The sequence below is a fragment of the Archocentrus centrarchus genome, chromosome 11, assembly GCF_007364275.1.
Source record: "Archocentrus centrarchus isolate MPI-CPG fArcCen1 chromosome 11, fArcCen1, whole genome shotgun sequence".
Taxonomy (NCBI): domain Eukaryota; kingdom Metazoa; phylum Chordata; class Actinopteri; order Cichliformes; family Cichlidae; genus Archocentrus; species Archocentrus centrarchus.
Window position 1 is genome coordinate 18,259,836 of NC_044356.1, and position 25,396 is coordinate 18,285,231.

The 25,396-nt window shown below is 39.7% G+C and overlaps 2 protein-coding genes across 2 annotated transcripts; one reads left to right on the forward strand and one right to left on the reverse strand.

The window, feature by feature from the left end:
- Positions 1–669: 669 nt before the first annotated feature.
- azin1b (antizyme inhibitor 1b) lies at positions 670–7,291 on the reverse strand. The gene is made up of 11 exons (XM_030740743.1): positions 7,099–7,291; positions 6,187–6,330; positions 5,655–5,851; positions 5,320–5,493; positions 4,932–5,104; positions 4,601–4,814; positions 4,421–4,495; positions 4,096–4,261; positions 3,845–3,954; positions 2,497–2,714; positions 670–2,412 (listed from the first exon to the last, which is right to left on the reverse strand). Exons 3-11 carry the CDS (start codon positions 5,754–5,756, stop codon positions 2,337–2,339), a joined length of 1,308 nt encoding a protein of 435 aa, XP_030596603.1. The 5' UTR covers positions 5,757–5,851; positions 6,187–6,330; positions 7,099–7,291; the 3' UTR covers positions 670–2,336.
- A 7,701-nt stretch (positions 7,292–14,992) lies between these two features.
- Positions 14,993–25,192, forward strand: atp6v1c1b (ATPase H+ transporting V1 subunit C1b). The gene is made up of 13 exons (XM_030740754.1): positions 14,993–15,140; positions 18,225–18,405; positions 18,506–18,573; positions 18,785–18,870; positions 18,996–19,090; positions 19,581–19,672; positions 20,295–20,393; positions 20,792–20,860; positions 21,664–21,756; positions 22,132–22,225; positions 22,451–22,548; positions 22,666–22,789; positions 24,333–25,192. The coding sequence occupies exons 2-13, from the start codon at positions 18,274–18,276 to the stop codon at positions 24,429–24,431; spliced, it is 1,149 nt and encodes a 382-aa protein (XP_030596614.1). The 5' UTR covers positions 14,993–15,140; positions 18,225–18,273; the 3' UTR covers positions 24,432–25,192.
- The last annotated feature ends 204 nt before the right edge of the window (positions 25,193–25,396 follow it).

Genomic DNA, 25,396 nt, shown 5'->3' on the forward strand with positions numbered 1-25,396 from the left:
TAGCTGAAACTAAAGCATACTGGTTAAACATACACAGATGCTGAAATGCACAGTGGAAACACAATACTGTACAGGTTGAACTCTAATAATTCAGCTGTAATTGAAGTGTTTAGCATATATAGTTTGTCATGAAAGCCCATGAGCGTGCCAGTTTTCAACAGGATCCACCACAGCAGCAGTAAATTAAAAGCTCCTTTGTCTTCAGATGCAGTGCAGTGTGATAAACTGCTGGAGTACTTCTGACAGCCAGCTGCTGGTTTTTACCCTTCCTCTCAAGTATATTTGCACAGTCATGGCAGTTTAGCACCCAAATGATTGCTGTACAAAGCTTTTTCTGTTTATATCTTGTGAATGCAATTTAGAATAATAGGAACATGAAGCTGTAGTTCTCTACTGCATCCTCTGAAAAAACTGAAATAACACCAAGAATGTGTGAAGTAGTGCCTTTACTTTTCATCTTTGTCAATTTGATCAACACAAGGAAGAGAAGGCTAGGTTTGAGACCTGGATGGCCTTCACATGCCATTATTCTGAAATTCCTACATCTTGCATTGGACACATAGTCCCCATATTATTAAAAAAAAGAAAAAAATGCTTAACATTCTTAAACATGAAGAACTAAAACCAGCTCTGCAAGTTACCTAAAAAAATAAATAAAATGCAGGAAAAGTACTAAACTCCTTTTATTATATTTTGGTTGGTGCAGGACATCCTTGGCTGCTAAATCCTCAGCAGTTTAAAACCATGTTTTAATTTATGTTGGCCTACAGTGAAATTTTTTATCCAGAACACAATTACCAATTAATCATTTCCATCCCCTCCATTCCAACCCCCAATGCCAAAGACCACACAAACACCAGATAAAATGATTTGTCAGAAATGTATATTAAATTAATCACTTATTACTTTAACGAGCACAATTTACAGTCAAAAACAGGCTATGGTCCATTAGTGCCTTAGACAAGCAAAGTAATACATTAGTCACTTGTGACACGGGCAGGATTCGATAAAAACTGTAGATGGTTCAGGTCATCTTTAATATGATTAAACATGTAGCTGTACAGGACGTCCCTCGACTTCACGAGGAAAGGTCTACTATGCTATTTAGCCTTTGCACTGCCCCAGAGAGGTCTGTGTACGACTAGAACATCTCACTTTAAAGACAGACATGTACATCATGTACATCAAACACAAATCATTTGTGTTTGAGTGTGTTTCAGGGGAAAAGGAAAAAAAAAAAAAAATTCCTTTGATGGTTTTCAGAGCCAGCAAAGGAGCTAGTGAACAAACACCAATCCCCTTGACGAGAGACAAGTGTCACAGTATTTTTTTTTTTAACCCACATAAGATTTTGTGCATTTTAAACCAGATTTATCCTCTCAGAGCAAAGAGTACACTGAATACAGTGTTCCTGTATCCAAGCTACAGCTCAGCACAGAAGTAATCTCCTACAGTAATTCCATCATGCCTTTCGAGTAAAGGAAAACCACTGAGGTCACAAATGGAAATCACAGCACACGTAATCCATGTATCGTTTAAAAAAAAAAAAAAAAAAAAAAAAAAAAAAAAAAACACATCAATAACTTATCAGAAAAACACTGTTAATGGGCCACAGCAATAATACCTGGGCAAAAAACACACAGATGGAGCTTTAAATATGCCCTGGTAATATCTGAATCAATAAATTAAAAAAAAAAAAAAAAAAATGCATTGAGTGAACGGCAATAAAGAAATGCATCATTGTCATCATTTCATGTAAGCTGTGCCAAGTGAGGAGTCTGAGATGCAGAATCCACACATGGCAGTGATTCTTTTAAACACTTCAAAAATAGTCTACAGACCAGATGTACTGGTTTTTCAACAGACACAGGAGTTACGATAGGTAATCAATACAGAGCATGTGATACTATGGATCTAAATCAATTGTACATTTTGTAAACTGAATTTTAGTTAGGAAACAAACCACCCCAAACATGTCGGGGGGGTCCCATCTCCACTGAGTCATCCATTTTGTTGCATAATGTCATAAAAGCTTGGACAAGAGTTCTTTTAGTGGACAGATTTTTAAGTTTCAGAGAGAGAGAGTCAAAACTAGGATCATCTTCCAGGAAAATTTAATAACTGAGGTATCAAACAACCAACCGTCTCTCATTGCTGGAGGTACAAAAGTGACATTCTGGAAGAAATAACAGGACACTGCGTTTTCCAAGGTGGCTGGAATGTTGACCACATTTCAGCTCTCATCCCAAACACCACACTGACCTCTCCTCTCACACGGTGAAAGCAGAGGTAAGGAAGATCTGTGCAATACAGTATGGGACAGAGGCTGAGGGTACTTATGCACTGTACGGGAGGAAGGAGAAACTCTTCATGGCACTGTCCAGTGCCACACCGGCCTCCTGCATTTCATACCTGAGGGCAACAGCGTGATGATCAGTTCTCTCTTAACATCTCATATCGTTCCTACATTTGTGTAAGGGGCATCGACATACTCACCAGTCAGAGGTGGAGATAGTGTAGTAGACAGGCAGTGGGGAGGCAGTGGGGAGGCAGCTAAGCTCCTCTAGGCCGCACACCCCCATGTTGGAGAAGAGAAGCCAGTCTCCCACACTGAGCTCTGGTAGCAGGCAGTGCTCCACCACCTGGTCCAAGGGGTCCAGTGACGGCCCCCACAGGCTGCTGGGATACATGGCCTCCTCAGCACACAAAACATGCTGAAGAGCGGGGAAAAAAAAAAACAAACAACAAACATTAAAACAGGCAAAAAAAACATAACTGCAACAGTAGCCGGGCTTTGTGATTTTACCCAGGACCTCTGTAATTACTAGTCAATGAGACATGGCCTTAGTTTTCATAATGGTTTTAGTTTTCCCTCATTCTGATTATTAAGTACACAAAGCCCAGAAAAGGAAACGTTTTAACCCAAACACTGCATCTGTTGTGGGTGGAGACACAGCAACAGCTGAACCCTTTGCAATTTCAATCAGTTTTTCTTTGGATTATCTGGGCTTTTCTTCACCAGGACAATGGAAATGTAAAGTGGAGAGTAAATCTGAGGAAGGAGGCAGCTAAGGCTGATCCTTACCAAGAGCAATTAGCACTCAAGGAGAACATGTGTGTGAGAAAAAGTAATTGTGTCTTTAATATGCTTCCTCTTGCAAACCTGTTGTATGTTTTTAGAAGACTATTATGTGCAGTATTAGCATGGACTTGTGTTTTCTGTTTGTTTGGAAAGCGTTAACCTGTATGCAAGCATTCGTCGCACCATGTGCCACGCCATCATGCAAATGATGTAAGTAATTATTTATAGCTACAGTCATTCAAAGTCCTTTGTTATAAATAAACTTTACTGCTTCACTGTGTTGTTTGGAGAGCTTTGGACTATTTGTTATTGTCTAAGAAAATTCTTGAAATATAGAAACTTTTTCACCTTTGTGAAGAGATTTTTGAGAAGACTTGGTTGACATCTTACAGTCCCCCCCCCCCCCCCTCCTGTAAAACTGTAGCATCAGACACTTCTACTCTTGTACCTGAATACCAAGTGTCAGAGCCACAGTAAATTCATAAGCTATTTATAACTAATCATACAAGTGTCCTGTTTAATTTGAGCAACTAACACCACTGACATGAAATAAGGCATGTAATAGAAGTATGTGAGATCAGATGGAAACAGGCCTGAAACAGCTACAACTTAGCTTAGTTTGAATAACCAGTGTGGAGTCAGTTAAACAATAAAACAATTCTGAGCCGCCTTCTTTAAGCTTTCAATAATAAATGAACCTCTTTAGAGCTGCTATCACATGATTCATTCAGTCGTCAATGGGGTTTACTCTTTTCTACTAACCTTGTGTACTGACGGGGCAGCAATGGAGTTTCCCAGCAACTTGCGGTCAAATGGGCCATAAACACCCTCATTCATGTAGTACAGGAACTCAGTATCCTCATTGTTGTCACCTGTGTAAATACATTTGGCAGCCATGTCAGAAAAATAGAACAAGAAAGTGGGATTTTACCTCAAATTGTTTATTTTTCACATAATTGGAACCAAAGTTAAGTAATTGCTAAGTAATAACCTCAGACTACTGAGTGATTAACCTTGAGCTAGGCTGTCCCAGTGGCGGGTCACCATCTTCTTGCCAATCACGTTGACAGCCAGACTGAAAGCAGAGGCCACATAGAAGCTGCCCGGCTGGGCCAACACTTGCACACCAGACAGTTGGGGGAAGTAGGCATCCAGCAGCGGCCTGATTGCAGTTTCAACCTGCATACAGTGAACACACACATTCAGATTGTGTTTTCAGCTAAAACCAAACAACTAAAAACAGGAGTGCTGAGTCTTTGGATCTGTAACTTCCTGCATGTTGCAACTAAAATGAAACCTGAACCATATCTAATTATATCACAGCAGTTCACTACTTACCTGTCTCAGCTGAAACTCTGAACCAGTAAATCCACCACCAATGTCAAGGATGTTCATGTTGAACCCCAGTTCCACCTAAGCCAATACAGTTATCATATATGACAAAAGAAAGTACATTTCAAGACAACAAATAAAATATTTCTAATAACTTTATGATTTCATAATTAAGACAGCACTCACCCCCATGTCAAACACACAGCGGGCATCTGACAGTGCATGGGTGTAGGCCTGTTGCAGGTCTTGGCAGGAGCTGGGAATGTGGAAGGTTACCCCCACCACCTGGACTCCCAGCTCCTTGGCTACTTCCAGCAGGTGCCGGCAGCTCTTTAGAGAGGAGCCAAAGGCCATGCTGGTCTCAGCCACGTGGGCCTCTGTGGTCAACTGCAGCAGCAACCTGGAAGAGGAGCAAAATAAACAAAAAACAAATAATGTCAGATGTATTGCAATGCAGACCAAGTATCTTTTTTGGATATCAAGTAGTTAAAAAAAAAAAAAAAGTTAGCTCATTTACTTTGCATTAGGGTGCAGACGGCCAATCTTGGATAACTCTGCCTCATTTTCACACACGAGATGCTGGATGCTGTTCTTGGCGGCGTGCTTGATGTGCGCCAGTTGCTTGAACACACCTGAGAGAATGATGTTTTCTGGTGGTACACCATGATCCAGCACCAGGCTCATTTCAGCCTGCAGGCAACAGATCACACAAAATTCCCCTTTAAAACAATCAAAAACAGTACTAAATGTGTTGCATAACTTGAAAGGATAACAGTCATCAACTGACTACTAATCAATGAGTGCTTGTAATGTAATTGCCCTTAAAAACATCAGGTGCTTACATAAGAGGATGAAACACTTTGCAGTTTAAAAATAATTACTCAAAACTACATGAAAAGGCTTACCTTGTTGGCACAAATGAAGCCCAGACCCAGGGAAGCCAGCACCTCAATGACCGCAGGGCTGCTGTTGCACTTGACTGGGTAGTAGGGCTGCACATGTGGCACTACACTCTGCCAGTACAAATGCTGCCGCATCAGGACACCGAGGTCACCCACCACAAACGCATTCTTCTCCACCTGAGAATCCAGGGCAAAGGTAAGGTGCACTTAAACAGAGGAACTTAACAGGCACAAATCAAACCCCATCAGATTTGGTAATTCATTGTTATAAAATAAAATCCACATCCCAAACATTAACAGGGGATATGCTCAGAGAGTGTTACGGAAGCTGAACTGACCAGAGCCTGTTCACAGATGTGTCCATCAATGACATCTTCTAGAGTCACTCCTCCCTCCAGGAGTTCAATGATGTAGCTGGGTTGGTCAGCGAGTCCTTTCATTTCAACCGTATTCCGTTAATCCGACAATCATAAAGAGCAGATAAGAAGTCAGGGGGTCACGACTGAGCCAATGGGTCCTGCCGGTATGCAACAAACTGGAGGGGAGGGGTGGGGGGCAAAGAAAACACATTACTATGGCCATTACCACAGTAAGAAGTATTTTAAACAGCTTTATGTGCAGAATTTAGTCCCTATAAACACATATACTGTTATCTTTCGTTTATGAACCCAGGACTTCAAATGGTCTTGTTCCCATTTATCTATCAACTTTAAATCCTTCTTAGGAACAGAGAGAACTTTGTATAATTTGTATGCGTAAATATTTAACTGCAGACACCTGCAGCAACAACACACTACCCACCACACACACAGTTACTTTACTGTAAAGAAGGCATGCATCTTTGTGTATAAAAAACACACAATCACTCACATGGACAAGTCAGGAGATGGACCTGTCCCTCTATCAGCTAGGATCCCAAGGTGGCTCAGCGTTGAAGTCGAAGTGCTCCCGGTAAAGAGCCGCCCCTAGGCCCTCTGGGTAGCGTTCATACACCTGTGCAGAGACAGGGGAGCCCTGAGGGACAAGCACACTCAGTATCAGATCTAAACCCACAGGAAAGACACTTTTAAATGTAGAAAATATAGCAGAGGTTTAACAAGGTTTAACACTCATTCTGATTGTTGCTTCTTTATGTTTGGTTAACATTTACCTCTTATGTATTGATTATTTGTCACGGGTCAAAATCTTAAAGACAACACCCTTATCGGCCTAATTACACTTGGCTTAACGTTTGTAATTAAACTATCTGTGTCGTCAGTGTTTTTTATTGCTGTTTGTACTCGTTACGCGGCAGAGGCCCAAATAACACACGCGCATGCGCTGTTATACTGACAACAGTGTCACAACTTGACAAATTGAACATTATTTCAATGCGTAGACAAAGCGTAACCCTTAACTACAGCAGACAGATGTCATACTTTACATTCGACTCTGAAAAGAACATTTCTATTGCTCAAAGTAAACGCCATTGTGAGAACATGCACTTCTGAGAGGTTCGTGCCAACGACAGAGCCGCTGACGACGGAAGAAACCTACGTTAGCGCTGTATGTCGTTAAAAGCTCAGAAACAAACCGCTAAATGACACAATATACGAATCAGGACTACACAGTGGTGCTACGGCTGTTTCACAAAATTTAAATACCTGTAAGCTGAACATGAAAATACAGATTTCAATGAGCGGCTCTGTCATGTGTGGCAAGAAGGCAAGAAAGACAAGCCCGCCATGTTACGTCCGCCCGCTGAATCCATGTAACTCAGCCGAAGTATTTCGCTTTACTTACGTGAGATAACGGCCAGAAGGTTTTGGAAAATCGTCTTCTCTTTTTCGGCGGAATTTTTAAAGAGTAGTGGGCACAATAATATAAGAAAGAATGAGGGGTGTTTTTGCCATATGTTTAGGCGAAGAACGCGCGTCGCTTAAGTACGGTCTTCTCTGCCTGAAAGTGGGGTGGAGAAATACTGGAGACCAAGCTGGGGAAGAGGAAAAGGTAATCAACGGCTCATGGGCGGGGCCTCAATGTTCAGTTTGATCAATCAGCGCTCTGCATTTTTGATCGCATACCAAATATGTATTTCCGGAAATTATACAGGCCGCAGTACATCTGTGATGTATTTTCAGGTTATATAACCATAAACATTCCATACAGGGCCACCCAGTCACTCAGCCCAAGAATACAACTGCTCCGTTTGTCAGGGAACAATTCACACCCATTTGTTGAACTGTGTTTGTTATACTTTATATTAAGGAAAACATTTATAGGATAGGTATAGCAAAAGTACTCAGTTCAAACAGTTAAAGCTCATACATGTTAAGTAAAATCATAAACAGGATGTGAAAACAATCTTTTCTAGACAGTAGTAATGTTTTGTTTTTTTTTTAACTATCTTGTCCATATTTATCAAAACATGTGAAAAATAAAACAAATCTGTTATAGAAAAAGAAAGAAAGAAAGAAAAAAGAAATCCAGTTTTGTTTGCATTTGCTAGTGCAGTCTGAGTACTCCTGTTATAGACATGCAATTTAATTTCCAGAGTTCATACAAACAATATTGTGCAGGTGTGGCTGAAACTTTGCACCTGTTTTTAAAACACCTTTGTCTATGTGCTTAGCTCAGCCTAGGGGTGTGTGTAGTTCAGCTGTTAACTGTGAATAAGCAATGAACACAGAATATTTTGTCAATTTCTATTTAATGAGTCAGTGGGATACTGGAGTGGACATCAAACTACAGAAAAAGAGAAAGAAAACACTTGAAAATTACCACAGGAAGTTTTTAACCATGCTAGTGAAAAACCACAGGTCAGATTTGTGCAGAACATAGTCCATCTACAGTACCAGTCAAAAGTTTGGACACACCTTCTAATTCAGTGATTTTTCATTATTTAAAAATTGTTTGCATTGTAGATCAATACTAAAGTCATCCAAACGATGAAAAAATATATGTGGAATTATTTTGTAAACAAAAAAGTGTCAAACAAACCAGAATATGTTTTAGATTTGAGATTCTTCAAAGTAGGCACCTCTTGCTTAGACGACAGCTTTGCACATCTTGGTATTTTCTCTGTCAGCTTTTTGAGTTAGTCACCTGGAATGGCTTTCAGTTAATGGCTGTGCTTTGTGAAGAGTAAATTTCGTGAATTTTTTGCCCTCTTAATGTGTTTGAGACTATAAGTTGTGTTGTGAATAAATAGAGTTGGTAAAACGACAGTCCATCATCACATTAAGAAATGAAGGTCAGTCAATTAGAAAAAATTTCAAGAACTTTGAAAGTATCCTGAAGTGCAGTCGCAAAGATGTTATGATGACCACCCCAGGAAAGGAAGACCAAGAGATACCTCTGCTGTACAGGATAAGTTCATCAGAGTTACCAACCTCAGAAACCGCAAGTTAACAGCACCCCAGATAACAGCCCACCTAAATGCTTCACAGAGTTCAAGCAGCACACACATCTTAACATCAACTGTTCAGAGAATCTGGCCAAATAGCTACAAAGAAGCCACTTCTAAGCAAGAACAACAAGAGGAAGAGAATGGCTTGGGCCAAGGAACACAAGGAATGGACCAGTGGGAATCTGTCCTTTGTTCTGATGGGTCCAAATTTGAGATTTTTGGTTCCAAACACCACGTCTTGGTAAGATGCAGACAAGGTGAGTGGATGGTTCCTACATGTGTAGTTCCCACCATGAAGTATGGAGGAGGAAGTGTGACGGTATGGGGGTGCTTTGCCGGTGACACTGTTGGCAAGTTACTCAAAACCCAAGGCACACTTAACCAGCATGGCTACCACAGCATTCTGCAGCAACATGCAATCCCATCTGTGGGACCATCATTTGTTTTTAAGATAAGATAAGAGATAACATAAAACTTTAATGATCCCACAATGGGGAAATTTGCGCATTACAGCAGCTCAGTATAGAGAAAAATGAAAAGAATGAGTAAAAAACAAATGAACTAAAATAGAATAGAATAAAATAAAATAGAATAGAAAAAACTATACACATATACATAAGCACTATATACATAAAATATATATATATCAATGTCAATACACACATGTACATATACACACATATACACACACATCAAAACACTATATACAGATATCAAAACATTATATACACATGGACAAGTCAGGACATGGACCTATCTCACTATTAGCCATAGGTTCCCAAGGTGGGATAATTTATAAATATACATATTATTGTGAATATGAATTATAGTTAGAAACACGCTATTCAATTTCCAAAGTCCCTTAAACAGTAATATGCAGTAAATATACAGACATTGTTGATTCTTTCCACCTGTTTGCATTTCTTTGCTTTGCTTTTTATTTTTATGCAGGTCAGTGGTGAAAAAACAAGGTCACACATTAGAGAATATATGCATGGGAATGAAGCCCATTTTTGTTAAGACAAGTAAAAGTGAACTTGATTATTAAAAGAGGATCTACCTATGTCTTTTGGCAGTTACCTGAATCTGAGACATGCAACAATCACGGCTTTGTTTTAAAGCCACATGCTGCAACAACAACATTATCTGTGGCAAGGTCCTACATCCACCAAAAAGTTAAACCTATGAGATGTTCTTATGAAAATCATCCCTGAAGACATTTGAAGTGCAAGAGCACAGACTGGGAAAGATATAAGTAAACATTATTTATATGGCACCTTTCTAGAAAAGGATCACAAAGTGCTTCACAACAACAAACAGCAACTAAAAATACAAAAAGAGTAAAACACAACAATGATATCCACTAGTTAAAAGCAAGCCTATGCAAATATGCCTTGAGCTGCTCTTTTAAAGTTTCAGTAGAGTCCATTTCCTTTAGTTTTTCAGTCTAGAATGAGGAACCACCAACAGGTTTTGGTTAGAAAACCTCAGTGACCTGTACATTACATATGGATCTGAGAGTTTGCTAATGTAAGCAGGCAGAGCTCTGAGAAGTGATCACCAAGTTCTTAAACTAAAGTCTGAACTCCATGGGGAGCCAGTGCAAAGACAACAAAATACATGTCACATGAGACCACTTAGAGGACACAGTAAGTAGTCTTGACACTGCATTTTGAACCATTTGTAAGTGATCCAAAGATAACTCATTGAGGCCAATGTACAGTGAATTACAATAGTCCACTCATGAGGAAACAAAGGCATCAATTAACATTTCTAATCATGATTTGGACACCATATTTAGTAAATGAAAAAAGCAGGATTGCATTAGGCTTTTAAAGTAACACCTAAATTTGATTGAATCAATGATAAAGAATCAAGTTTGTTAATCACAGAGGGAACAAAGCTGCCTTTATTTTCCCAGTGTTCAATGAAAGAAAATTAGCAGCCATTAAGTTCTTTATGGTATCAGTAGAGTCATAAAAGATAGATATTTCTGCAACATTCTGTGGAGAGAAAGAAATGTACAATTGGATATCATCTGCGTAACAATGATATGAGACCCCTTTAAAGGTGCCCAAGGTTCAGTTCAATTCAATTCAATTCAATTCAATTCAATTCAAACAAAACAGCTACACAACAGTACACTTTCTCTAGCTTTGCATGGTGACCTAAACTTTCATGACTCAGAGACAGCAAAGCACGCAAACAAAATGTGCCCCCGTCTCAGTCGTGGCTATTTTGACATTTCTACTTTCGTCACGTGGAGGATTAAGATTTCCGAGTTTTTCAAAATATTTTGTTCTTCAGTCTTTAAGATTTGTCACACTCACACACAGCCTCATTTCACTTGTGATAATTTCATGTTGCAATCCAGCTTGATAGGAATCTAAAACTCATTCCAACAAGCATGGAGTTCAGTATGACGCGGAAGCCCTGGAACACCGCAAAGATAAGCATGGAACCACAGCCTGCAGGCACATTTGTCTTATGACTTTCTGTTGCACCCAAACAACATGCTGCACGTCTTCATCTGTGTGTTTGTAAGCAGTGTGGAGGTACCACGGCTCTTATCTTCAATTTATGACACTGCAGAGGACACAGTGTTCACATAACAGCATGGTCCAGAAATGTCTGACTAAACAACACTGAAAGTCCCATTTGGAAGCACTATGTTTATGGCTCTCGTCTGACTGGTCTTTTCTACTGTTTTGAACATATTACAGAAACAAGTAATGAAATTACTGTACTTCTAATTTCTGAAAAAGAATTAATCTTCCAAAGATTCTAAATCTATTTGTGCAATTTGGATACGCAAACTAGGAACTAAAGTATAAAATATGCACTTCAAGGTTCACATCAGGGCCCGTGAGATCATGTGTAAATTAGTTTCAGTCACTGTCTTTGGCAAATAAATTTAATTTACCACTAGAACTAACAGATATTTCCGTAGTTAACACACTTCCCATTGTATAAAGACTACAGTAAGAGCTCTTCAGGAATGTTGCTAATGGGGAAAAATATTTCATGAGCTCACTGCAGTTAAAGAACTGCTGCAGCAGATACTTGCATTACAAGAAATATTAGTACAGAAATGGCAATGATAATCTTTAAGGGCCTTATGACTAAAATACACTTACCGGTCACTTTGTTAGGTACATTTGCCCAGCTGCCTGTTAACACAAATATTCAATCAGCCAATCAAATGGCAGCAACTCAGTGCATTTAGGCATGCAGACATGATCAAGATGACCTGCTGAAGTTCAAACCGAGCACCAGGATGTGGGAGAATGGCTTTGCTGGACTGTATGCAGAAAAAGAAAATACACATTTTAGTTGATTACCTCACATACATTTTTTACATCTGCATCATTTTTTGTCTACTCCATTGCTGTATTTGTGATTTAAAAGTTCCGTTTCTTTGTTTCAGTACCGACCTCTTGTGGAAAGATATAATCATGTAACTCCTGCACTGCATTACTTGACAGTTACTGCCTTTAGGTGGCAATGAATGTCCATAAGAGAGCAACATTCAGGTATTTGTAATTTTCCAGCAACCTCGATCTCCATTAATCAGGTCATCTTTCATCATCGGTCTGCAAAGGTGCTACATTTTTTTTGTACATTGATAAATTTACACCTGTACTCCACATACTGCATTCTGCTGTTTTTAGAGTGCAATATATCATATTCCATTTACATCATATTCCATATTTAACCTTTTTGGAGGCCATTGTGTTGTTAGGCAGAAAACTTTTAGGTGTTAAAAATATGAGGCAGCTGTCTGATTTTCATGAATAAAATACAGTGTGACTCAGTAGTTAAGAATAAATTTAAATAACCTAAAATACTACGTTGAGCTGTGTCTTGCGACCCTTTTTCCCTAGCTTTCTACACTCACTGGCCACTTCATGAAGTACATCTGTTAATGCACATATTTAATCAGCCAATCACGTGAACAGCTCGAAGCTTTTAGACATCCATGGAAGTGGATGACAGTTTATTGGACAGTGCTGTGCAATAAGGTAGCTTAGTGTGTATTAAGAGTTGTGATAGTGAAGCCTGAAATAAACTTAACGTGAAAGAACAGATTCTCTATTATGTGTTGCAGTGTAGAGGGGTATTGAACAAGATATGAAAGATTTCCTGTCATGAACTACACTGTGGCAGGTGGGTTTTAGGACCCCAAAACAGGACTCGGGACAGGACTTGACTTTAATATCAGATTTAATGCTCAGGACAGACTGAACTGGACTGGAGCCAGCAGAACAAATTACAAACTCACATGGAATACAAATAGTGACTTACAGAGAGCACGCAGCAGGCGGGAAGCAACAGCAACAACAAGGACACGACACAAGCAAAGGAAACAGACTATAAGGGATAGTGAGGGAAGTGGAGACAGCTGGGAGAACACTAGGGACTTGATACGAGAGAGGCAGGAACACTGAGGGACGAAACATGACCAGAACCTGAAAACAGAACTAACAAGTCAAACACGGATACAAGGACTGAATACGGGAACCAGGGTGCAAATACAAATAACCAAAACCCAGAACAGAAACCCAGACGTCTAACCAAGAATCAGAGAACATTTTTTTGTATTTCTTACTTTGGGTCCATAATAACTACAATCAATGATTTTTTTTTTTTTTTGTATCTTACATTTACTTACATTTTACATTACACTGTAGACCAGGCATTTAAAGGGTTAATGACCACCTCTCCACCACAGTTTCAAATGTATTCAGGTTTTAGAAACAAGGTTAAAGACCCTACAGTGTTAGAGATAAAACCCAACAATCAGATGACTCACTCTGAGCAAGAACTTGGTGACAGTGGGAAGGAAAAACTCTTGTTTAACAGGAAGAAACCTCAAGCAGTACCAGGCTCAGGGAGGGGATTTAAAATCCTATAAGATGAAAATGTATCCAAATGAAAGTTGAGCTCTTCCTGCACAACTTAACTGCATTTTACTTGTGATTCTTTCAGTAGGTTTGTATTTCTTTTGTATTAGGTTTGTGACTTACTGTAACAGTAAACTTTGACAGCCGGTTTCCCAGTCATGGATTAAGCATGGTCCTAGACGAAAAGGAAAAAGTCAAGTATTTAGTCCAGGATTAGACATAATCCCTGTACAGGAAACTGGGCCTGAAAGTGCTGTCTTTATTTCCAGTTGAATTTTTTTTTTGTTTTTTTGTTTTTATCTTTGTTCTAGCGCTAATTTAACTGATGTTTTAAGTTTTTCTTAAATACAATCAATCACTTTCCGTGGAACTGAAACAGCAACAGGGGTTTTCAGAAAAAGCAGGAATGTATCAACAAGTGTCCTGAGGCCACACATTCCCAGGATAACCGTGTGCCCACCCCCACAGAAGGAAGAGGGAGGCCCTAGATTGCGCACACCCAGCCAGAGAACCTGAGGCAGTGGGCAGCTGCCAGAGACTGGCCACCCCAGCCAAGGACAGGACCTCAGGACCCCACAGAGGACCCCTGCTGTGCTGAAGAACTCCTGGACCACAACCACCACATGAGCAAGTCAGCAACCATGCCATGGTGACACGCTCTGGAACCACCATGCACCCACACCCCAGGGGAGTAAGAACCAGTAGGGAGTGTTTTTTATTTATTTATTTTTTGGGGGGGGGCTCTTCAAGTAACAGGTGTGTTCTCCCTGGTCTGAGGTGGTCAGAAGAACTGAGTGAGATCTTTGAAGTCACAACACACCCGTAATGGATGTCACTGGGTTTGTCCTCAGTGTTGCAATGCTATTTTCTGTTGCTAAATACAACTTAGGGAAGTAGAAACAAAATATCAGAAGACCTGCCTCTGTGTGTAAACGCATCAGTTTTTCAGTTTATTTATGAGAATTTTCCTCCTTATCCTCCTTTTGACCTTCAGTCCTATGGGTCAGTTGTTCACATGCACACACACACACACACACACACACACACACACACACACACACACACACACACACACACACACACACACACACACACACACACACACACCAAAAGCAATGAAAAACCTTTTTGATTCGGAAATACTTCTACTTTGCCTCTTAGTTTAAGTAGTTATCATTACGTTTATCTCTGCTACCATTTATGTATCAGCGTCCATTATTTGCCCATTATTAGTTTACTAAGTATTTTAACCTGTTAAACGTTACTTTTAACAAATTGTCCTTTATGTTTAAGTCTTCTTTCAACTACAACCCACATTAAACACGGACTTCACGAGGAGTTGATCACGTGACGGCAGCAGCGTTTGCGCAGCCTCAGAATTCCTCCTCTGATCAGCTGACTGTGAGTGAGATGCTCCGTTGAAGGACCTCCGAGTCAAAAACCCGCTGTTATCTGCGCTATGTGCGGGAAGCTGCCTCTGTTTGACTGAGATACACCGTGTGGACCGAGCGCTGAGGCCGTTAAACACGTCGGTGAGTACAACGGTGCGCCGGTTACTGACGTCGTGACAGCGTGAGGCTGCAGTGATAAACAAGCTGCTGGCAGCAGCAAGCTAACACTGCATGAACCAGCTTTATTTTGCTGTCTCTGATTTTTTTCGCCCCCTTTCCCTGAAACCGAGCCACGAATGAAAGAGCAGCACTTTCTATTCATGTAGTGTTCCCCATGTTTATTCAGGAGGAGGATCAGTATTTAGCGGTCTTCCACAGCAAGAAACTGATCATATGACAATCAGTCAGCAGACCTGGAGACCTGTCTGTGTCTGCTGTGTAGCTCTGATGAAATCAGCCACTTCTGTATATGTGTGTGACCCTTTAAAACCAGTGCGAACTATGAGGAAGTTAATGATTCAGAATCAAAACGGAGTCAAAAGGGGAAGATAGAGGTTTATTTTATTTTATTACATGATTCAGAGTCATATCAGTGGTAATTACACGTTTGTGTCTGTCTAATATAAAGTGATGGAAAAACACTCATAGACTTTTAAAAAAAATGTTGTGAGAACACAGTCTAAAGCAGGGACCGTTGTGGAGGGCTGCACCAATAAGCTGAACTTACTTGGACTCTATATTAAGTTTATCTCTAGGCAATGAAAATGTGAAATGCAAAAACATTTTATCACCATTTAATCACCAGTGCATGTGTTTGCAACAATTCAAAGACAATTAACTTTATGCAAAGTCCTTTTGTTATTTTTGCTTGTGGTTTAATTACTTCATTTGCAGTTTTTCAGTTCTTTTTCCTTGTTCAGTGAGAAACATCTAGTTTGTTTTGGGCTCAAACAGCTGCGTGTTCAGGTTCAGTGTCTAAGGTAGAAATGCAAAGGACAACAGACAGGTGATTATCACTGAGAGAGGATCTGGATCGGGATTTGTTAAACTTCATCACCTTTATATGTTTGCTAACATATAAAGGTAGATACAGAGAGAACCAACATCTTCTGAGTGTGTCTCAATTTGTGTGGAACTTTGTCATCTTTGAAAGAAGAAGAAAAATCCAGTTACTTACACAAGACACCTGATGTGTAATACACTGTAAAAAAAAAAAAATACTAGTTTCACTTCTGGGTTCATTTAAATCACTCTATCTTGCATTTGTTTTAAAGGTCTGACATTTTTCCCTGTCAGATTTGGACAGACATTGATTCTAACACGTGCCAGTTTGTTGGATAAACTCCCCATCAGAGAATGGCTTGCGTTTTTTTTTTTCTGTAATTTTTGTGGGAAATTACAAAGCTAGTCTTGACTGCTCCGTCCCTGGATGTGTAAAGCTTGGTAAAAAAAACTCCTTGTTGCTTTTGCAGCTTTGCTAACAAAGCTTCAGATGTCAGTCAAGTTCTTGTATTGTATTTGCGTGTTTAGGGGCTGACAAACTCATGTCTCTCATAGACGTCTGTTCTAACACATTTACAGTGATGCTGCAATCGCTTGCACACACATAGGTATGCAAATTAAAAAGAAAACATTGCAGTTGTCTTCAAAGCCTTAAAAGCAACATTGTATTTTGATTTCCCACAAATTTGCAAAAATCAGTAAGCCATCAGTAAAAATAAAAGCCATGCATTAATACGTTAATAAAGTAAAAGTGCAAAGTGAATGATCCCTTGCAAATTTTTTGATTATTATTGTTCATATATTATCATACTATGATTTTACTAGAGCATTAACATGTAAGCAGCATTTCAGCTACTGCTGGCTGTTTGCTGAAAACTTCTACCTGCCCCACTGAAGAGCTCCTGTCAGATTGTGGTTAACACTACTGCCTCACAGCAAGATGGTCCTAGGTTCAAATCCACCAAGGCTAGGGCTTTTTCGGTGTGGAGTTTGCATGTTCTCCCCATGTCTGTGTGTTTTTTTTTTTTTTAATGTTGACATTTGGATGGATGGATGGATCCAGCCATCCATTTTCTTCCACTTATCCAGGGTGAGGTTGCAGGGGAAGCCCAGACCTCTCTCTCCTCCAACCTATCTGGGGGAACACGGAGGCATTCCCAGGCCAGCTGAGAGATATGATCTCTCCAGCATGTCCTGATTCTACCCCGGGGCCTCCTCATGGTAGGACATGTCCGGAAAACCTCACCCAACAGGCGCCCAGTAGGCATCCTAGTCAGATGCCCGAACCATCTCAACTGACTCCTTTCAATGTTGAGGAGCAGCAGCTCTATTCTGAGACACTGTCGTGTAAACAGGGCCTTAAACTCCTCCATTAGGGGCAGCAACTTTTCCCTTACCCTGAGGGGACACTCCATCTTTTTCCAGCTGAGAACCGTGGCCTCAGACTTAGAGGTGCTAATTCTCATACCTGCTGCTACACATTTGGCTTTGAACCGCTCCAGTTTGAGCTGGAGGCTGCCACCTTATGAAGCCAACAGGACCACATCATCCACAAAAAGCTGAGATGAGATTCTGAGGCCACCAAGACAGAAGCCTTCCACCACTTGGCTACGCCTAGAAATTCTGTCCAAAAAATTATGAACAGAATCAGTGAAAAAGGGCAGTCCCAGCAGAGTCCAACACCCACCAGAAATGAGTCAGACTTATTGCCGATAATGCACATCAAGCTCAAGCTCTCGCTGCCACTGTACAGACTGAATGGCCCGTAACAACAAAAACTGCATTGTTCCTCTTGAATCCGAGGTTCAACTAATGGACAAACTCTCCTTTTCCAGCACCCTAGGATAAATCTTGAGGAGTGTGATCCCCCAATAGTTGGAGCACATCCTCTGGCCCCCCTTCTTAAAGATGGGAACCACCACCCCAGTCTGCTAATCCAATCCTTCAGAAACTCAGCTCTCATTTGTTTAGTTAATACTAATGATAAAAATGGCAGACACTGATAACTGATAAAATAACCATAAGAGTGACTGATTATGACTATTTCAGCAAATTCTACTTCTACAGATTCTACAGAAAAATCCAGAAAATACAAAAGCAGTTCCCAGTGATGTGTAACATTGGCTACAATATGCTAATACACCTGAAGTGATAGCATCAAAATACCATAGGAATAAACTCAAGAGACCTCCATTAATATTCGTATTATTATTTAATCCTCAGTAACTTCCTTACATCAGCGTCACAGGGGACAAAATTCCTGCCAGCAGCCATGACAGAATTCTGGTTGATCTCTGCTCCGGGGGAGAAGACCTGCCAGCAGACTTGGGACAAGCTGATGGTGGCTACTACACGCACCAACAACCTCTCCACTAACAACAAGTTCAATATCCCTGACCTGAAGGTGACACCCTCCCCCATGCAAAAACAAAACAAAACAAAACAAAAAACCAGCAGGCTCTTATTTGTCTTTTTGCTGATGTTTTGTCGTCTGCCTATAACAGGTTGGAACTCTAGACGTCTTAGTGGGCCTCTCAGATGAACTGGCGAAACTAGACACTTTTGTGGAAAGGTAAAATTTGCTGTAAAGATAAAATAGTTTTGTAAACTCTAAAGTGCTTTCTGTGTTTGTCAGGCAGTGGGAGAGGCATGAGCTCAGTCTTATGAAGTGTGAATGCCACATTTAAATTGAACCACTCTGACTGGTGTTCTTCTACTGTTTCGTTTCTCTGTCCTCTCTGTTGGTCTGTAAACCCTCTTTTCATCCCAAAATTGGGATGCAGTGTGGTGAAAAAAGTTGCTCAGTACATGGCTGATGTTCTGGAGGACAGCCGAGACAAAGTCCAGGAGAACCTACTGGCCAATGGAGGTAATCACTGTTTACATAATCAAGTCGCTTCTCAGAAAAGCATAGCCATCTGCTTTACAGTTATTAAAGTATATGGAGATGTAGATTAATGCTGATAGCTTTGATCTTATTTCTACTTGCTACAGTTGATCTGGTCACGTATGTCACCAGATTTCAGTGGGATATGGCGAAATATCCGATCAAACAGTCACTGAAAAACATCTCTGAAATCATCTCCAAGGTAAAATCAGCTCACTTAGCCAGTGATTTATTAACACCTTGTACTTTTATTTATGCTAGCATATCCTTATGCTACAGCTGTGATGTTGTTAGGTGGCTGCTAGGCAACACGACAACACATAATTCAAGTTTTGTGGCTATAAATGAATGTTGTTGTGAAATGTAAATGATATGATGCTTTTCTAAGGTGTTACAGGCACATGGACTCTACAAATGGGTCATTTTAGCATGTTGATTGGTGATTGCTAGGCAGCATGATGACATCTTAATACCTAAATAGGAACCTTCAGGAGCCTAAGCTGTACCTGTGTGCCAGTTTTGGTTATCTAATATCTAATATCACTGAGTACACTGAATATGTCTGACTTTTTTTCCCACTTCACTGATCAAGTAGTGGGTGTCTTTTAGTTCCATACCCGGTACGAGAAATGATTCTCATTGAAGTAATATGTTACTATGATGTATTCACCTTTACCTACTTGGTTTTCTAGCAAGTGACTCAGATAGACAACGACCTGAAGGCCAGAGCTTCAGCTTACAACAATCTGAAGGGAAACCTGCAGAATCTGGAGAGGAAGAACGCGTGAGTAAAGCGACTGGTTATGGTCTTATGTGTGTTTGGTCACAACAAATTGGAAGGCACATGGACACCCGCACTGGGCCTCGTGTTTACCCTACGATGATGAAATTTGTGCCACTCAGACCAGAGCGCACACCATGCAAAAATATAGTATGTTAATACTGCCTATGTTGGCCCAGCACACTCTTGCAAAAGAGATTCACGTCCCGGTTAAGTAAAGGTTAAAAACAAAATCAACAAACATATTTTTTCATTCATGGTTTTTCTATAAATTTGCAAATGGATATTGTGCAGTAGGATGCTCTGAATTTAGAGCTTTCGCACACAGACAGAGTTACACTGAATTGTAAAAAATTGTATTTGGCTAAATGTTACATATTACAGTCGTGCATCTTTTTTTGTTAAAAAACTTGGGAATTTTTTTTTTTTCTTGTCACTATAGTGAAAAATAATGTTTTTGATTGTTACCTGGGTTTAATACAGAACTGTTGATCTGTCTGAATCTGTGCTCGTTTTCTGTGTAGCTTCAGTATTGTTAACAATAGTGTTGCTTGTAACTTTATGCAGCATTGTTTCTGTTTTCATGTGCTCTGTGTGTATATTTCTGCTTGTGTCTTTCTTTTAGGGGGAGCCTGTTGACCAGAAGTCTGGCTGACATAGTGAAGAAAGAGGACTTTGTGCTGGACTCAGAGTACCTGATTACCATGTTGGTGGTCGTCCCAAAGTAAGTGCACCAACATCATTAACATACAGTAGAGTATATGTTTTGACTTCTTTGTCCTTGTGTCCTTGTATGCATGGTACAACCCCGATTCCAAAAAGAGGTTGGGGACACTGTGTAAAATAAATAATAAAAACAGAATTCAGTGAATTTTTTTTCTTTTATTTTTTTTTTTTTTCAAATTGCGTAACCCCATGTTTTAGTCACAGTAGAACATTGAATATTTATTAAATGTTTAAACTAAGAAAATGTAACATTTTAATAAAAATATTGAATATTTTTCTTAAAATTGTCCTTTTTTTCAGTTTAAAGAGTCAAATAATCTATTTTAGTCTGAGACAGTTTCTATTAATAAAATAAGTAAATCACTGATGTTATCTTCTAATTTCCACCCTCATCAGGACGAGCTATGCTGACTGGCAGAAGACATATGAAACACTGGCTGAAATGGTTGTGCCACGCTCCACTAAGTAAGTCCCCTCCACAGAAACGATCAAAGAAAAATGTCATGCTTTTCATGAATTATATATGGCTGCTTCGTGTTCATGACCCTGATTAAAACGGGGAAACATTTCATGGGTGAACTGTGAAAATCGATTTGACCTGTTTTAGAATAGAGGATGTTATGTGCTTGGCCTGTAGAAAGCGATTGACCTTTTGTCAGCATGGCCAGGTGATTTAGGCCATTGTGTTTATGCTTTCTGGACAAATGTGGCCTCAAGATCCCGATGTTCCACAAGAGAAATCTGGAGTGGGCTCAGTAGGAAGACATAGACATATTCTGTAAGATTTGAACACTTTGATGAAGCAGAATGTATTCTTAAGGGAAGATATTTGCCAGTGTTCATTTCTAGGGAAACCAGTGAGCGATGTTTCAGTCTTTATTATAATTGTTTTAGCAAATCCAGCTTAAAAAAAGGAACTGGTGACCCAGTTACCACCTCTACACTGGCAAGGTGGTAGTGGGGTGCCCAATCTAACTGTGTTTACACAGCCACAGAAAAAAGGCAAGCCTAAAATCTCATTCAACGCAGCACTACAAAATTGCTGGGCCCAGTTTGCACCAGTGGCTTTGGGAGGGGCTAAAGCAGGAAAGTCATCAATGATTGACACATGCAGCCTTTCAGCGTAAGTCTTTCCCAGACTTACGCTCTTTTTTTCTACCCTATCGACACACGAGCTGGTGATTAAATGGCACCGGGAACAAATGGCACCAGCAATATTTCAGTGTAAAAAGAGGTGTATCAGTGTTATCCTATGTTCTATTCTCCAGGTTGCTGTTTGAAGACAACGACAGTGGTCTGTTCAGTGTCACCCTCTTCAGGAAGGCTATAGATGACTTCAAACACAAGGCTAGAGAAAACAAGTAAACTTTTCCACTTCTGTTTTGTCAAAAGAATATGAGCTTTTCAGAGAGTTAGCGTATTAGAGTGAGTATTTACTCAGGTGTTGCACTTGATATTCTCCCTGTGTTTTCATCGATTTTTAGTTTTTTGTTTTCTTTTAAATAATGTTTCTTTTGGTAAGAAATTCTCTATAAATGGATAACTGGCTCATGAGCTCATAATTGAACCAGGCTACTGTTCTGTTATTGACACAGCTTGATAGTCCTTTTCTATTAGCATGACTGTGTGTGCTGAACATAATTTGAGAACACACGTGTGTGTGTGCAGTAGGTGCTCGAATATGCTCGCCTGTGTGATGGTTGATAGCCATCTCTCTGCTGTGTGTCCTGACCCAGGTTTACAGTGCGTGACTTCCAGTACAACGAGGAGGAGATGAAGGCAGACAAAGAAGAGATGACGCGCTTGTCCACTGACAAGAAGAAACAGTTTGTACGCCTGCTGCTTACTTCGCTAACAGTGCTGCTGTCTATATAGTTAATGGAGCTCACTGTGTGCCGAAAGAGCTTTGACTTGCTTTTGCACTACATTTGTACATCCTTTTGTATTTTTATAAAAACTAAACATGCAGTTTCACATTCATATTGCTGCTGTATTTATCACTCTTACATTTTAAGTTGAACAGTAAAAATTGGTAACATTCTGCTGTCAATTTAGGGGCCTTTGGTACGATGGCTGAAGGTGAATTTCAGTGAGGCCTTCATTGCGTGGATTCACATAAAAGCTCTGCGTGTGTTTGTGGAGTCAGTACTGAGGTGCGATTTCATTAAGATGCAACAAATTATGAACTTTATTGAAGTGCAGATGTGCATCCTTTACTGTCAGATTAGTGAAAACAAGATCTCCATTTATGGTCATCTGATATTTCATAGATATGGGCTGCCAGTCAACTTCCAGGCTATGCTGCTTCAGCCCAACAAGAAGAACATGAAGAAATTGAGAGAGGTGCTGTATGACCTGTACAAGCACCTGGACAGCAGTGCTGCAATCATTGACGTGAGTCTCAGCAACACCTTTGTTTTAATTACTTGTGTTTTTGGCAGAGTTAGATGAAGATTGACAGCACTGTTTCTGCTTGATATAAACCTCTCTGAGTACTGTGTTATGTAGCATAGTCCAAATCCGCCACAGATTATGACCTCAAATCAAATTGACCTTTATACTAAAAACACAAACTGTATATAAAAGATGGATGTAGCCACCATGAGGTCACCCATTTGTTTGTGGAACTGTGTGAAGCCTTGATTTGAGCATGTTGGTGGTATCCATCTTGGTTCTTTGGAACCAGAAGTGACCATATTTGGATGAGAATGTGGAGCGCTAATGCTGGCAAGCTTGTTTAGCAAGATGGATCCGTAGACTGTAAGGGTGCAACACACAGACACAGATGTTCATTAGTGCTAAAATATTAATAAAAATAATACTAGAATTTCACCCACCCAAAAAACAAAAAAAAAAAAACTGGACCACAGAACTATGGGACAGGCTGTTTGGGCTGTCACTACAACAACCTGTATTATTTGTCAGTAGGGCTGCAACGATTAGTCGATATTGTCGACAATAATCGACAATAAAAATAGCTGATGACAAATTTATTTGTCGATAATAGTCGTTTTTTATTAATGATGATTTTTTTTTTTTAACGGAGTGAGATGTCTTCCTGTCCGTCTATCTCTGGTGGGCATGTTTAATCATATGGCTACTGGTGAAACTGTGCCAACTTTGTTTTACAGGGAAGAAAAAGTACTATATATTTTTTTTATGGTTGGAAAAATGGACCGTTAAATTTATATCAGCAGCAAACCTGATTAAAATTTTTGAATGAAGTGTCTTTACTACCACACTTAAATAACCTTTTAGCTGATAGTAAAATAAGTGCCATTTCATAATTATGTGATTCATAATCTGATTAGTGGACTAATCTTTTCAATAGTCGATGACTAATCGACTATCAAAATAGTCATTAGTTGCAGCCCTATTTGCCAGAGAGTTATATTACAATGCTTCAGCAGACACTGATACAGCAAACACAGTATCCAGTTCAATAAATAGTGGAGATGACGCTCAGCATTCAGTCAAAGTGGTGACATCTCTAAAAATGCAGTTTTAAGCCTTAAGACGGTTTAGGCCTCACTCACACTGGCCTAGAGACCAGTTTGCAACCTTACCGCTGCAATCAACACACTTCAAAAGGCACAGCAACAACTGGTTGTCAAGGGGTTGCTGGATGGTCTCTAGACCCGTATGACTGAAGTCTTAAAAGGGTAAGTCAGTCATGAATCATGAATAGGAAAGCTGGGCTATGGAAACAATTTTTTTTAACATCAGCAGAGGAGCCGTAGTATTTGTCTTCGTTTTTCAGGCCTTCAGATTATTGCTTGGCTACGAGAAATAATTTAAAGTTGAAAAACAACTGGCGCCAGGGTGGCTCAGGGCATGAGCAGGCGACCGTGTATCCGGCTCCTGCTGTATTGTTGTATTGTCTTATATAGTAACTATCATAAAGCATGAAGTTAATAACTCTGATCTCTGCCTACAGGCCTCCATGGACATCCCAGGGCTGAACTTGAGCCAGCAGGAGTACTACCCCTATGTTTACTACAAGATCGATTGCAACCTTCTGGATTTCAAGGTCTAGATACATTATCATCATGTGCAGGAGTGTTCTGATGTGACACTTTCACATCCACAAACTTTATTTTTATTCCAGACTTTTTATGTGTGTGTGTTCTTCTGTGTTATGTTCCTGGTACATTCCCGGGTCTGTTAGGAATCAGAGTGCTGTTTAACGACAATTATTAGGATCCGATAGATTTTAGAGGTAAATCATGACTTCTGTTCTAATGTATTTGAATATAGGCTTTCTTCTTTGTCCTTTTCTGTATGTCCCACACTAAGTGAACAGTTTCCTCCATCTGAGTAGTTGATATTCCCTCATTGCACCAAATTATATGTAAAATAATGTGTTTTTACTGTCCCTACTCCTGTACCCTACTTTATAAAAAGTAATATGAAAGGTACACATGGAAGAAGTGGGGATAAAAATCAGTGTATGCTAACTGTAGTATTTATTTTAAGCCTCTAAAATCAGTGAATATGTTTGTTCAGTTTTTCAAAGTGACGTGTTTATAGCTCCATGTAAGGAATGCCTGTTTACAAGTATATATTGGCTGTTGTTTCTCCTTTCTTTAAGCTATAACCCATGAAACACTGAAACTGGTCATTTTATGGTACAAAGAAGCAATATGTTTGCTGGTCGTATGCTCCTGAGATTTTTCTGTATATTAAGGCAGTTTGAGAACAATGAATAATGTGTATATGTGCAAATACTGTATTGTCAGTATAACTATAAATTAAACCGCATATTTAAATAAATGTGAAATTAAATACTCTATGAAAGATGCTTGACTTCGGCTTTTTATCCTGTTTCAACCCTCTCGATAAAGTAATGAAAAAAGCAGATAAAGGCTGAGTTGAAAGGTTGAAGTTTCCTCTAGGTCTAGTGTTTTTTTTTTTTCTTTTTCTTGCAAAGCATACAAAATCTTTTAAGTTAATAAATTATGCATTCATGTTTTAACACACTGGCCCTGGGTCAGTTTTTAT